Consider the following 13,590-nt stretch of genomic DNA (forward strand, 5'->3'; position numbering starts at 1 on the left):
AATTTACTTCAATCCCTATTGCAATTTGAAAAAAAGCTTTTATTTTGGAAAAATTTTAGTGCTCTTTGAGTTCAAAAGTCTTTCCTCCTAGCATGAAGTTGTAAAAATCCTTGAAATGGTTTTTGTCACGTAGAAGAAGGAACTGAAAGAAGTTGTCCAAATGGCAAGTGCTGTGCAACAGGCAGTAAGATACCAGCCATCCTTCCTGAACTGCATCACCTGAATTCCTGGGACTAATTTCTTTGTCATCTGGAGAAAGGCTGATTGTAAAGCCACCTTGTAACTTCAGGAATTAAAAAAAGTGGTAAGTCTATTCAAAGAAATTCTGGATTCTTTTCGTTTGAATCCTGGTTCATGAGCTCTTCATGAGCTCAAGAGCTCCTTCACAACATTAACCTTATTTTTTTTGACAGGTTTTAATTTCAAGTTGTAAGAACCAGCAGCTTAGACTTTAATTGAGAAATACTAGTAATTAAATATTTTAGCAACAGTGATAGGGTCATAGATAAAAGCTGAAGTGCACTTAGGTAGGTATAAAAGCGTGTAACGGGAGGAATCATAAGCCAGAGGTGTTGGGTTTCAAGAAGCAAACCACTTGTTGTGTCAGTCACAGGCAGTCTGCTGCATTTATATCGGAGGTCTAGAATTACTTTAGAGCCTGGCTGATGAGGCAGTAAAAAGGTCACAATTCTGAAATCTTGGCTCCTCTTCCAAGAGATCATTTTACTGAATCTCTGCCATGCTCACCTCGCACTGAAAGAATATTTTTCATAGTCAGAAAATTGACATTGATTATCTGATCAGGCAAAAGATACTATGGCAATTTTTCCACATTATATTCCCATTGCATCTGTCTAACAAGACAAGATTTATATTTCCTTTGGCTATTATTCCTATCAAAATGACCTTGCCCCACTCTTCTGTATTCTTTGTCCCTGAATTTCTTTATATTATATTGTCCCCATGTGATGCTGGAATGCATCATCCGTTTCACTCAAACCACAAACACAATTTCAGATCTCTCTGAATCGGTCCTTTCTAACTGGTCACTTGGTTTTTTTCAGTGGTCCCGCCAATACTCCTTCACTGCTGACAGAAGGTCTTTGATATTATATATATAACTAACTAACCCGCAGTGGCCAACACTGTTTACAGATGCCTGATAGCAGTCAAGGAATTGAGGGGTCTCTGGCTCTTTCACCCTGCTGTGAGTGTGAACAGCCACAGTCAGTTTGGTGCTGTGGCTCTCATAGGAGTGAGGGAACTTATCCTACATTATTCCAAAGTAATGATGGTAATTGACATCAGATCTGGTCAAAAGTCAGGATTTCTGCTTTGCAAGAAACACATTCTGTTTGAAAACTCTTCTTCAAAGAACTATTTCTTTAAAGAACAATTTTCTTCTTTTTCCCAAGTAACTAGCAATAGGACGAGAGGAAATGGCCTCAAGTTGTGTCAGGGGAGGTTTCAACTGGATATTAGGAAAAAAATCTTCACTGAAAGAGTGGTCAAGCATTAGAATGGGCTGCCCAGAGAGGTGGTGGACCCACCATCCCTGGAGGTGTTCAAAAAACATGTAGACGTGTCACTTTAGGACATGGTTTTGTAGGCATGATTTGACAGTTGGACTTGATGATCTTGGAGGTCTTTTCCAACCTCTATGATTCTATGATAAAGAATTTATAAATTTTACTGATGGCTGCTAAATCCCCCCCCCGCCCCCCTCAATACATTCAAGGGAGTTCTGGTTCTCAAAGTGAAAAACTGAAAAACTCTTGAGCCATGAACATCTTTGCTCCAATCTACCAGGCTTGTCTGTCCCTCCAGGACTCCTAACTGTCCTAGGGGACAGGCAGGAATCTGGGCCATCCCATATCACTAATAACCTTGTATCTTGGAGTCAAACCTTAAATCTTCTGCAGGAGGGAGTCTGCAAGTCCTGAGTGCCTGGGATGAACATGGCTTTTTTGGGGCTCCTGGGCTGCCTGCCGTATGGCTTAGTTCTCCAGAGCAGTGGGCTGCACCTTTTTAGTGTCTGGTGATAGGTTTGGTTTCTGAAGGCTCAAAACTTAGTCCCCAACACAAGCCTGAGCCTGTTTCAGCACTAAACACGGCAGTCATTTATCACAGCCTTTCCAGGCTGTAGCAGCCAAGACAGCAGCAGGCCTCCCAGTTCCCCTTGCCCCAACAGGGTGCTGAAGGCTTGGTGCAAGCCTGGTTGCTGAGGTCTTCAGACTCCCTGCTGGAGAAGCAAGTTAATAACTGGCCAAGACCAGCATTCATAATATTTCCAGCTGATCTATTAGTTCTGCTGTCTTCGTGTCTCACATAGTTTACATAGCAAGGTTGCCCATGGACCACAAACTGTGAACCCTTCACTTCAAGCAGAAATTTCATGAGGTAGTGCAGTGCTGATATCATCTTAGTAATCTGACTAAGAAATTGGTCAGGGCCTAAGCAGGTGAAGCTGTCTCTCAGCAGAAGTTTGTGGTGGTAATTTTCCTTTGAACATTCTGATAAAACATAATTTCTGAACAACAAATTAACAGAAAATTGCAATCCACCTAACTGAGATGTACCCAATAGCTGTCCTATTCCTAGGCATCGATGCCACAAGTTTTACAGGTTATAACATGCACAATGGTATCTGAAATTCCTGACGTCAGCTGTGGACATCTGCAAAGGCAGATATCGGTAGTTTCCTATTACTGAGAATAGTCTGTAAGAAAAACAGGAAAATGTCAACAGGTTCCATTTTTGCAAGGCAGGATGACAAGGCAATGCTTACATAATCTATGATAAACCTTATTTTATATAGAAATAAATAACTCCATACATTCAGTTCAAATAGTTACAAATACATATAACACCACAATTATTAAACTGTGCTGCAGTACTTATCGAGTATATGATTCTAAAAATACAATCCTAAACATATATGAGACAAAGCTTAAGGCAAGCAAAATCCCATGTGTGTTAGTAGAATTTAGCTTTAAAACAGAGTCAGGGCATGGTATCTTATTACTGAAGAAATAGGTGATTGTGTGTAATTGAATTTGTGTGATCTTGAATTACAAGATGGGACCTACTTCAGGAGAAAACTTTGGAAGCTGGACTTCAGTCATGCACTTAATCAGGTATTAGTCCCCAAGCAGATTGCCTTGAAGATTCGCAGCAGTACAAAACTGGCTTGAGACCATTCCCGAAACATATGAAGCTGATAGGACTTAGTAGGCTTTGGACCTCCTCTTTTATTAATGAGAGCACTGCTAGTCATATTGATGTAACATTTAATAATATATTGACCATTTTGTTGCACACTGACATTGTTATTTGTTTTCCACCACTAAAAGCTACTGAGATTGATTATTTTCTAGTGAATCAAAATTAATATTCTAAAATCCACACATATGTGTCTTAAATCATTGGCACGGATTTTCAAAAAGGCTGAGCATCCATTGCTTTCTGTGTCGTCTGCACTTTTATGCTGTAATTATCCTTTGGATTGTGAAGATTTAGTGTAAAGGTCTTTGGACAATATTTGAACAGTTAGAATGTTGTATATTTTAATTTGGCATCATCTAACTCATATCTGTCTTAATATATGTACTGAATCAAAAAGTAAACAGATTGCAAACCACAGTTTCCTTATTACAATCCTTTCTCTTATCACAGTTTCTCATTCCATTCTGAAGTCATATGAAATCAATAAATGTTGGTTAGAAAATATTACTGTCTTTATTGTTTAAGCAGGCATATAAAAGCTCAGGACTAAGTTAGAAATTCAGAAGAAAATCGAAGCAGAGGTCTTGTCTTAACAGCTTTCATCAGCACCAGTCATTTCTTTTTAAAGAAAACAGTACCTTGCAAGGGGAAAAAAATGGCAACTTTGAACTGGAGTTATCAAGGCAACAATGGTAAAAACTATCTTTAACAGAAAATCAGATTTATTTATAATATATTGAATATTTCATTCTTTTGCTTATAAAGATTCTCCAGAATTACATGGATTATTAACATATCAAGTATCTGTGTTATGTATACAATTGGTTCCAAGGGAAAGTGTCAGGAATTCAGCATTGGCACAGAATGTGAAGTAGAAAACTTCTGTTATTTATTTATTTTGCCTAGGACCTGACCACTGGCACAAGTTGTACCCCATTGCCAATGGAGACCATCAATCTCCTATTGATATTAAAACCAAGGAAGTCAAAAAAGATGCGTCCCTCGGGCTTCTCCAGATCGCTTGGAAACCTTCCACGTGCAAAGAGATTGTCAATGTTGGACATTCATTCCATGTGAATTTTGAGGATAAGGACAATCAATCAGGTTAGTAAAAAGGGGATCTGGAGACCGTGTTGTGAGACATTTTTTCATTCTCTCTTTCTCTAATTTATATAGCAAACAAGACTAGTTGCCTTTCAGGAGTATTTATGTAGATTAAGTGTGCTTGCTAATTTTGTTATGCTAGTTGGCAACACCCTGCAAGTGTGACAGAACATCCAAATCATGTTCTTTATAATTAGAACTTGTTGGCAAGTTTTCTTGTGTTAATGGCAAAATGACTTGTAATTTCCCAGTAGGAAACCTCCAGGATAATCACTGATTTGGGGACGGGAAGGTAGGAGGAGAGTTTCTAAACACAGTTACTCAGTTGTGCCTTTTTTTTTTTTTTCCAGTCAACATGCAGTGGAAGATTTATGCATATATAAAAGTTACTTACAGTGTAACTCCATATGAAATCACTCCGGACTAGGTTTTTTTCCTCAGAGAGTATTATTACCTTGATAGCAAAGGAGATTTCTTTGCGCTGATGTATAACATTGCAAGTGCTGCTAGAAGTCCAGGTACATATTTCTAAACGTCATGCACAATTACAGGTGCCTATCACCACAGTGGGAATCAATACACATTTATGTGCTTGTAAGCAAGGAATTAATGAACCAATGAACAGTGTCAATAACATCCGAGTACACTTGCAGCATCTCATAATCTAAATTCAGAAAATGTCAAGTACCTATAACTGTTACTTCTGTGAAAAAAGAGACCTTAAAAATACTGCCGTAAGCAACACAAATTTTAGTGGGAAGTGAATTCCATGAGGTAGTACTGTTTCTTCTGCAGTTCTTAAAATCCAATTACTGTTTCTGGCAAGCTGCTGTTTTTCTGCATTACTTTTCCTTTTGTTTTTTTCTGGGGAGTAGAAGGTGTATTCACATACATTTCACCTGAATTTTGGAACCACATTGAGGAGACATGCAGATTTACTATATCCAATGCACTCATAGACATACCTAGAATTAAAATTTTCAATAGTTTTGGCTTAACTGCACAAACCGTTGGGTTTTTTTTTCTCCAACTGTTTAAAAACCTAATATCAAAACATGTTAACATGGAGAAAACTGCCTGCATGTTATAAAATCTTTGGAATCTATAACTTCTCTGCCAGGAAGACTTTATTGATTAATGTTTTTACCTTACTTCACTCATTTGCAGTGCTGACAGGCGGACCTCTCACTGGAACATACAGATTGCGGCAGTTTCATTTCCACTGGGGCCAAACGGATGAGCAAGGCTCGGAACACACAGTGGATGGAAGGCAATATGCCTCAGAGGTAAAGTCAAGGAAAGAAAAGTCAAAGTCAAGTTTTCAAAGTCCAGTCACATGTATCATCCTTAAGGCCTACGTAGATACCTTTGATAATTACTTTATTTTGCAAAAGCAATGCCATCTCTGCATGTGCAAAGCTGACTTTGCAAGAGCAAATTGGATTTTGTGGTAAGTACATATTGATCTAAATTTAGATAATCTAAATCCATATTTAAATAATGAAATAGGGCTTAAAGGTGCAGGTATAAGAGTAAGTAACACCTGCTAAATGTTGGAAAGGTCAGCTGTACAAGTACATTCAGCTTAACACTAAATCAGCTCCTTTTTAGAAAGTCTGGTCACCCAGTGACCCACTATAATTGTAGCTGGAGCTCCTTGAAGCTACGAGCATGCTGATCACTGTAAGGTGGGGGGTTTTTGGCTTTTCAAGAACAGCAAATAAGGAAACCCAGAGGAAATTAATGAAGAGAAAGAGGTAAAAAAGTTATCTAGTAAGGGCCCCAGCAGCTGTCAAGTACATGAAACATCTCCAGACAATGAAGCAAGGTCTGGTTTACAAAAATTAAAAAACACCTCTAAAGTAACAGATTTTATTTGTTTCCCAGTGTCTTAGTGTCTTGCTAATAGTCATCAACGTACCAACAAATAATTCGTGTTCAATCCGTGTAATGTTATCTTTGGCAGCTTTTTAGATTTTAGGAACATTACAACATGACAATCTAACGAGATGGATTATACCTTTTTAATTTAGGCATTAGGAACACACAGCCAGAAGTGTGTTCCTAATAGGAAATTTTCCGCTGTTGAGAGTGCTAAAGCTATCTCATTTGATACAGCCAAGATAAGAAAGGGGTGTCCCTTTAGAATTGCTTTCTGCTGTAAAGAGATAGTGCACTTAAGCTGTGTTTAAGCAGCACATGATTAAGTGTTTATTAGTTTACTTTGAATTAATAGTTTAAACATGTTGAAACAGTAAAGACGTTAAGTGGAAAAGACAGGAATTCAGCTTTAAAAAATAGCAGAATTTTTTTAAAACTCTGATTTAAATCAAAATGGTAATTTCCATGTTCTGTCTCTATATTTTAGAATCTCCTCCTTGTATTTTAAGAATTTTTGATATTTTCTGTGACCATGTCACTGAAACATTATACAGATAATCCTGGGCTAGACTACTGCCATAGAGTTAAACAGTCGCTAAGGAATTGCAAAGCATATTCATAGGTGAGAAAGCATTTAAAAAAATTATTATGATTTCCAAGTTCTGTAAGTTTTTGGAAATTTGAATTTCACATGAAAAATAGCTCAAGATATAATTAGCAACATACTAGGTTGAACAGAAGTTCCTCAAAACTCTATTAAAGCAAATACTGTCAAAACTGAAAAGTTGCTGAAATATCTAGTCGAATGTAAACCATGATGTTCATGGCCGTACCATCCGTCTTTTGCAGTGAATGTGACTGTTGTGAATAAATATTGCGCCATGTGTAACAAAGTGGTTACACTCCTCAAAATGCTCTTTAATATATTACATTTTTAAAGACATGGAAATAAAGGCATGCACAGGAGACTGTTAGCAGTAGAGTTAGAAAAATATACATCCCTTGTAAGTTGTGATTTTCCACATCTCTATGTACTTACCCCTAAATTGCTTTCAGGAATATGTGCAGTTCTGCCTACCCCAAGATAAAGCCTGGGTATGAGTCCTGGCAAAGCCAGGGCAATTCAGCAGAACACCATAAATCTGCAGGCGTTCACAAGCACGTTCTCAATTTCACGGTCAGACCCTAAGAGTGCAGAGTGGTGTTTCTAACCATTTTACTCTAATTGCAGCATTTCTTGGTAATAGAACCAGCAAAAATGATCCTGTCAATTGCTTTTTAGCTTCATCTCATTCACTGGAACGCGGACAAGTATTCGAATGTAGCTGAGGCTTTCGACAAGCCGGATGGCTTGGCAATTGTCACTGTTTTCCTAAAGGTCAGTTACATACCGAAAACACGTGTCTCTCTTCCCTTTCCTTGTCAAAACTGCAGTCAGTGATGAGGACCAGGAAAAACATGTCTTTGTGCTAAATCAGTGGAGATGACTGTCTCTTACCCCGATTTAGCCCATGTTGCCAGCTTTGCCCATGCTTCTACATGGACGTTTTACCCAAAGCCCCATTTCATCCACAGAGCTTTCAAGAAGAGCTGTGCTTTAAAGGCGTGAGCGCTAGTGAGCTTGTGGTGTTTTGTCCACCTTTGTAACAGGCAATGCTCACACCTTCTGTGTTTGCTTTCCACTCCATTAACAGAGGTGTGAACTTTCACAGAAGGACAGCTTGAGTCACGTGTGCTATTGCTGTCTGTCAATCAGAAGAGAAAATTCTAAATCAGAACTCCAGGATATCTTGAATCCATGCACACAACATACTTGGCCTTTCAAAACCAACTGAGGCAGGAGAAATAATTCCTTATTATTAAGGACTTTGTTATGTAAAGGAAATATCATAATATAATATTATATATTATTGTATACTGCTAAAATATAATTACTTAAAGTTCACATTGCAAAAAGATACCAGCAAAACCATCTCTCTGAATACTTTCAAAGCGAATTTCAAGGATAAGCACATATGATCAAAGCAATCATATACTTCTGAACCACCGATTATTTTCGCACTGCTGTCTGCATTGCTCTGCAAAGCAGGATCAAAACTTCCTGTTATTTCCTCAAAACTTCTAAATTTTGTCTTGTTCATAGTGGGTTTGCAAAGCTAAACTAATCAACATTTATAAAGCATATTTTTATTCTTGATTCTGTTAGAATAAAACTATTGTTACATATTTAGGATTTTAAAATATTATTTTATTTACAGCTTGGCTTATGCAATGAAAACCTGAAGGGCGTCTTGAAGGCTTTGGATTCAGTAAAGACTAAGGTAAACATATCACAGCCTGATCATGATAATATAAAGAGTAGTCAGATTAAAATCTACACAGTCTCTCATCTGCCTTTTTGCAGACTTTAGAATAACGCAGAGGTTCAGCTGAAGGAGGCTGTTGAGATGTGGGAGTTGAAAGCATGATCCTTGTCAGGAGTTTATGGGATCCCATAAGATATTTTGTATTGTTGGGGCTCCACCCTGTAGACAGCTATGGGCTCTTTGTATAAGAGTAGACAGTTCCTGATTCCTACCTAATCCTATGCTTCCATCCATCTGTGTATTTAAAATTATCCTTGGTGTCCACCACCAACACAGTCTCACAATAACCAAACCGAAGTTTCACTCAATTGAAGGAGGGAAAAAAGGGGAGAAGAAATAACATCAGAACCACACTTTTCTTAAGCTGTCTTATAAAGCAGTGACTGTTCCCACTAAGCCTCTCATAAAGGCACAAGATAAGCAGAGAGAGTATCTGAGTATCTGGATTTTAGTGAAGCATGGTAAAAATACAATACAGCATCTCCCACAGTATTTTATAAAAGTGTTGTAGACTTTGACCCTGAACATGCAAATGTAATCAACATGTCTGAGTCCTCCCTTTAGCCTCAACAGACAGCTGAAAATTAATTATACTCTGAAATGTTTTGCTTGTTCAGGAGCACAGAGTTCAGTATTTCAAAAAAACCCCCAAACAAACCAAAATACAACCCTTTAGTCAATGATGACTGAACTCTTTGGTATCTGATACCATTTGGGGGGGAAGAAGTTGTTTGGTTTTTTGAGTAACACTGCTCATTGTTGGTGGTGCCAGCGTAGAAATATCTCCGTGTCAAACTTAGCACCAGGGTGAGCAACTCACCTCTGATTCTGTGAGAAAACACTAGTGCTTTGAAATTACCTCCTCTGATTTAGGAACACACTCCCTTGTAGCCCGAGATGTAAATCCTATCTTACTCATGGGTTTCATTAACCCAGTGTATCTTCCACAGGGTAAGCAAGCTCCCTTTTCTGATTTTGATCCTTCAAGCCTACTGCCTAAATCCATGGATTACTGGACCTACAATGGCTCTCTGACTCATCCTCCCCTCCATGAGAGTGTCATCTGGATTATCCTTAAAGAGCCAATTACTATCAGCTCAGAGCAGGTATGGTATTACAAGGAACAGCACCCTTGCCTGTTAGCTTCAAGGGCATTATCACTTTACATTGTATTGCTGCATTTTTTTAGGTTTATTTGTCCCGTTTTTAGTGTAAAATGAGTACTACCTTTACACCACTTTATTGCTCTTAATAAACACCCACGATTCTGCCTCAGCCAGGTTAGGCTACTCACATCTTACAAAACCTTGTGGGAATTGAGATAAGATGTCTTCAGATTGGTGGAGTCGCTTCCATTTCTCCAGAAAAGATTTGCTTATTTAAACTGCCTTGCAGTGCTGTGTCTCCCAAAGCAGAAGCCAGGCAGAAAGCTAAATTCTTCCCCTCTTCATTCCTACAAGACCCCCCAAAAGAAATTCATATTCTCAGCAAATCTCAGCCAAAAACCTGCCTGAGTAGGGAGTTTTGTGATGTGCCACAAGATCAAATAGCCAGAGTATAGGTCTCCATTCAGTGCTATCATAGAGTCATTAGGAGCTGTTGCTTTATATAAATAAAGCTATTGCTTTATTATTGCATTATTTCCTAATAATACCTGTAGGACAAGCTAAATATCCCTCACTGGCCTTATTGAGGAAAGTATTCGTTCTGTTCTAAACTCTTATGAAACTGTCTTATGCAGTTAAATTATTGCCACCTGTCCTTCCAAAGGTGTTTGAATTAATACCTTTCCAGATAAGGCTAGTTAAGTGCTTTGAATCTTTGAAAATAAAAAGCATGCATGTAGAAATAAATTGGGTATTATGAAGATCCTGAACATTTGCTCAAGGTGTTATTAATGGGGCTATTCAATGGATAGAGGACAGAAATTAAGTACGAATACTTTGACATAAAAAGCAATGTTTAAAGTGAAGTTGAATTAGTTCTAAGGCATTGGGTTTTTACTTTCACCTTTGGTGACATTTTTAATTTATCAAACTTCTTTTTTTTTTTACATGGGTGATAACACACCAGTGTCTGAAAGTTTCTGTGATAGTTGGATATTGGGGTGAATAGGATATTCAAAGATGGTTGTTTATTCCAATACTTCTGTGGCAGCATAAATCCTAACTCACCACTGGATTGATTCAATATTATGAAGCTTAATTTAAAGAAAAACAAACCAAGTTGGTTGGGAAGTATAACAATTTCTCACTGATGTGCAATATGAAAGTTAAAAGCTAAATATATCCCTTCCTTCCTTGCGCCATTTAGCTGGCTCAGTTCCGTGCAATCCTGTCTTCTGCTGAAGGGGAAGCACCTTGTCCCATACTGAGCAATCACCGGCAACCCCAACCACTGAAAGGCAGAGTGGTGAGAGGCTAATTCCAGACAACCAAAGCAAATCTGGAGGACGGTCTGCTCATCAAGAGGAACACATCCAAACAAAGACTATGGAAAAGCCTACCGCAGAAATGAGAACTTGCATGTGTTCTTAGCTGCAATATTCCTGTCCTGCCAGTAGCTGTTGCAATTCACTGTGGCATTCGGCTAGTGCTTTTACTGAAATTAATCTATGTTCTTTTTGTGGCAGGCAACAAATCTGGTTTAATGCATGACTTTTAACAGTGAAACGTACTTTAAAATTTTTAATGAATCTTCACATTCCCTCTGATGTGCCAAGTAAACCGTGGTGATAAGAAGTAAAGTAATTGTTCAGAGTGAAATGAATCAGTACTCAGCTTCCCACAAGGAGAGTTTATGCACCTGTATGAGATGTCTGTTGTTTTTTGCAACGAAATTGCTACTGTTAATGGCAATTACTGATGGGTTATTGTTGATTTGGTTAGTAAAAATGGTTTCTTTTTCTAGTTTAGCTGATATATGCCTGATTAAAATTAAATTAATAAAGAAAGCACTTTGAAATTAAACAGTCTTGTAACAGTGCTATGCTATCAGTGTTTAAAAAGAATTGTTTAGATAACTGCTCTTTTATTTCACCTGCAGGTCTAATAAAGAATTATTAGACATATGTCCATGGAAAAATAAAGCACTTTGGTCTGGCTATATGTTCAAGTCACACACTTCTGGCACCGGTTTCACTATTTCTCAAGCAGAGAAGTACGCAGGCTGTATGTTCAAGTCACACACTTCTGGCACCGGTTTCACTATTTCTCAAGCAGAGAAGTACTCAGCTTTGCAGATGGCTCCAGCAGTGACAACTGAATTATTTAATAGCCAGCAGTGGCAAAGGTCTGAAGAAGATAAAGTCAGACTCTGCAAGGAACAACATAAAGCATTAGAACAGAAATTAGGTTTCCAGTTGACCCCATTAAATAGCTTAAACATTATTTGACTGACATGACGAAGTACCTTCATTAAATTACATAAGTGACTATTATCTGTCGGGGTTTTGCAGCACATGTTGCTACAGATATAGTTTCTTCAACATTTCTGTGCCTTTGACTATACAGTAAAAGCTGGTGCTGTAAACATTTACAGTTCCCTCACACTTTCTCTATAAAATACAAAAAAATTTCAAATCCATGTTCACAACATATTCAAAAGCTGAATTGCTTTAAATGCAAAATGGCACCTCTGCTGTGATCAGATGCATCCAGTGGGTCCTAGGTCTGCCTTTTCCGCTAACCTGCATGCGTAACCAGCAACTGGATCAATAAGGCCTTGGTCTGACTTGCCACCATAATGCAGTGGCAACAATTATCATACCAGAACATGTGAAATGAATAAATAATTACTTGCCCCAGTCAAATTACATTATACCTGTTTGGCTTGTGTACCCTTGCTGCCTTGTGCCATTGGCTTGTTAAGCATAACAACAGAATTCATTACTCTTATTTTGATGCAATGCATTTGTAAGAAATGCAATAAAATCCTACCAAGACCTTTCTTTATTCCATTCCAAAACAGGTGCCACATTTATGGCTAACTTTCCTTATGAAAAAGGTTTTGAGATCTCACAAGCAATTTACATCTGAAAAAAAAGAAGAGACCTCATTTAGTCTTACTCTCCTAGCTTGGAACGGAAGGAAAAATTGTTAATTGAAAGTGCAGAAGAGTGAGCACAAACTGCAGATAAGTGCATGGCAGCTAAAATGTAATACTCCAGCTTAGTCTTAGACCTGCACCTTTATGAACAAGAATCCCTTTTTGTCAGAAAAGCTTCTTTTCCTAATAATATCAATCCCTGATACAGAATCATGAACAAAATGGGAGCTCACCCATGAGCATGGGAATGAGGAGCTCAGTATTCAAAAGTAGCCTCTACTTCTGTGCTCATTAAAAAGCAGGCAAATCAACATTCAGTCAGATATTCCTGCCTTCCTCATCAGCAATACCTATTCCTATTACCGTATTAAGCAAAGCTAGTAAAATGCCTCTTTCTGTTCATAAGCTTACAGAAAGAATTACAAAGAGGCCAATAATTCCCTCAGGTAATTGATACCTTCTTAATGGGTGATCCTGAAACCGCACCACTTGTCTCTGCCTTAGTGCAACAACAGCACCATCCCTTTAACTGCCTTGAACAGGAAGGTAATCATTTTTACTCCTCTCAAAAAAACCTTGATGGTGCCTGTGGGAAAAGTGAGAACAGAGACACAGCTATATCAGTTTGACTGGTTTCAGAGGAGGCATCTTCCTTGTGATGGCAAAAAAATTAAACTTCGCAAAGAGATCATGACGGGCACACATTTGAGAAATGGGAACAAATCTGTTAGGCAGAACAACAGCTTCCTATACAGAGCTGTTTCATTCAGAGTCTCTTTCAAAAGCTCCCTAACTAGTGTCCGGAGCTACATCTTGTAGTTTCTCAGATTCAGAGGGGGCCTGAGCTGCAGAGCTGTGGGTTTGATCAGTCGGAGACCTTTGCACGTGGGCACAAGGGTGACAGGAAGCAGGCAGCTGGATCTACTGATTTGTCTCAAGTTTGTCTCCAGCATAAATGACTTCACCC

General features: G+C 38.3%; 1 protein-coding gene across 1 annotated transcript; it reads left to right on the forward strand.

Annotated features, from left to right (window-relative positions):
• Positions 1-4,100: 4,100 nt before the first annotated feature.
• LOC104123573 (carbonic anhydrase 1) lies at positions 4,101-11,434 on the forward strand (the record flags this gene model as incomplete). Its single annotated transcript, XM_035891429.1, has 6 exons — positions 4,101-4,329; positions 5,497-5,615; positions 7,493-7,588; positions 8,469-8,531; positions 9,527-9,682; positions 10,890-11,434. Coding segments are annotated over 6 exons (774 nt in total), but the record flags the coding sequence as incomplete, so codon positions are not given.
• Between the last annotated feature and the right edge of the window lie 2,156 nt (positions 11,435-13,590).

The sequence above is a fragment of the Egretta garzetta genome, unplaced genomic scaffold (assembly GCF_000687185.1).
Source record: "Egretta garzetta isolate BGI_Z169 unplaced genomic scaffold, ASM68718v1 scaffold793, whole genome shotgun sequence".
NCBI classification, from domain to species: domain Eukaryota; kingdom Metazoa; phylum Chordata; class Aves; order Pelecaniformes; family Ardeidae; genus Egretta; species Egretta garzetta.